We start from the raw sequence: 1,062 nt of genomic DNA on the forward strand, positions 1-1,062 counted from the left end.
TCACAAACAAGAAAGCAAGTTTTCCAAGTACTCATTTCCCAGATCCTCTAATTCCAGGACATCCCTTTCCACCATGTTCTCCATCCCAAACATCACTTTCCTTCTCTTTTCTTGATCCATATTCATCTGTTCGTGAAAGTCCCACTCCCTTTCCGTTCTTTTCTTGGTGCAGCTGCCTTCTAATGCTTGGCTCACAATGTGCAATGGGAAATTGAGAAAGGTGCTGGCCCCCCTCATCCTGAGTGCAGCTTTATCGTATGCCAGTGCAGCTTCCTCTGCTGTATCAAAGGTCCCAAGCCAAACTCTTGCTCCATGCCTGCTCGAGTCTCTGATCTCCGCTGCAAATTTTCCCCAGGGCCTCTTCCTAACTCCTCTGAAGTTCTTCTTTGCTGTTACTGTCGTCGCAGGAACCTTCTCCTCCGATGCCTTCTCCCGCGTCGCCGAGAAGCGGTTCGACGGCGTAGAATTCGAAGTCGAAGGAGTGGGTACTGATGGATCATCCACTATGATCCCATTGAGCAATTCCTCCCATGTTTTGTCACCCATGGATATCCACCTTCCAAGGCTAGGGAGCCTTTGAAGGAGCTGATGTGAGTCATTTGTTTGATCCAAAGGAGGGAGGTCTTGCCACTCTGTGTCGTTGGAGTCATGCAACTGTTGAGGGGTGGGGCTAGCAATGTAGCTGGCCCAGACATTCTCTAGGAGCATGTCTGATGATGAAGGGCATCTCTCCAAGCCAAAGGCCATTTGGTGGTAGGAACTAAAAGAAATCTGAGTAGGGCACATGGGATTTATATATTGTGATTGACTTGGCAGGTTGAATATTATATGTGAGTCCATGGTGGAATTTGAAGACCACAGCTCAAGCTTTGATCTTTTTCTTGATTTGGGGGTTTGAGGATACTTCAAACACAAATTTGTGTTGATGAAACAGGCTGGGTTCATGATTCCCCTATTCTTTATTTAACAATGATGGAGCAATTTTGGGTTCAGTTGATTGTGGGGAACTCAACTCAAGTGAATAATGATGCATCACAAGGATTGGACTACTTTGAGGAAAAT

The 1,062-nt window shown here is 46.2% G+C and overlaps 1 protein-coding gene across 1 annotated transcript; it reads right to left on the bottom strand.

The window, feature by feature from the left end:
* On the bottom strand, positions 1-747 carry LOC149814490 (ethylene-responsive transcription factor 1B-like). Its single transcript, XM_089990365.1, has one exon. The coding sequence runs from the start codon at positions 745-747 to the stop codon at positions 1-3; it is 747 nt and encodes a 248-aa protein (XP_089846491.1).
* Positions 748-1,062: the final 315 nt, after the last annotated feature.

Source organism: Nuphar pumila, chromosome 15 (genome assembly GCF_984573655.1).
Source record: "Nuphar pumila chromosome 15, dmNupPumi1.hap1.1, whole genome shotgun sequence".
NCBI lineage: Eukaryota > Viridiplantae > Streptophyta > Magnoliopsida > Nymphaeales > Nymphaeaceae > Nuphar > Nuphar pumila.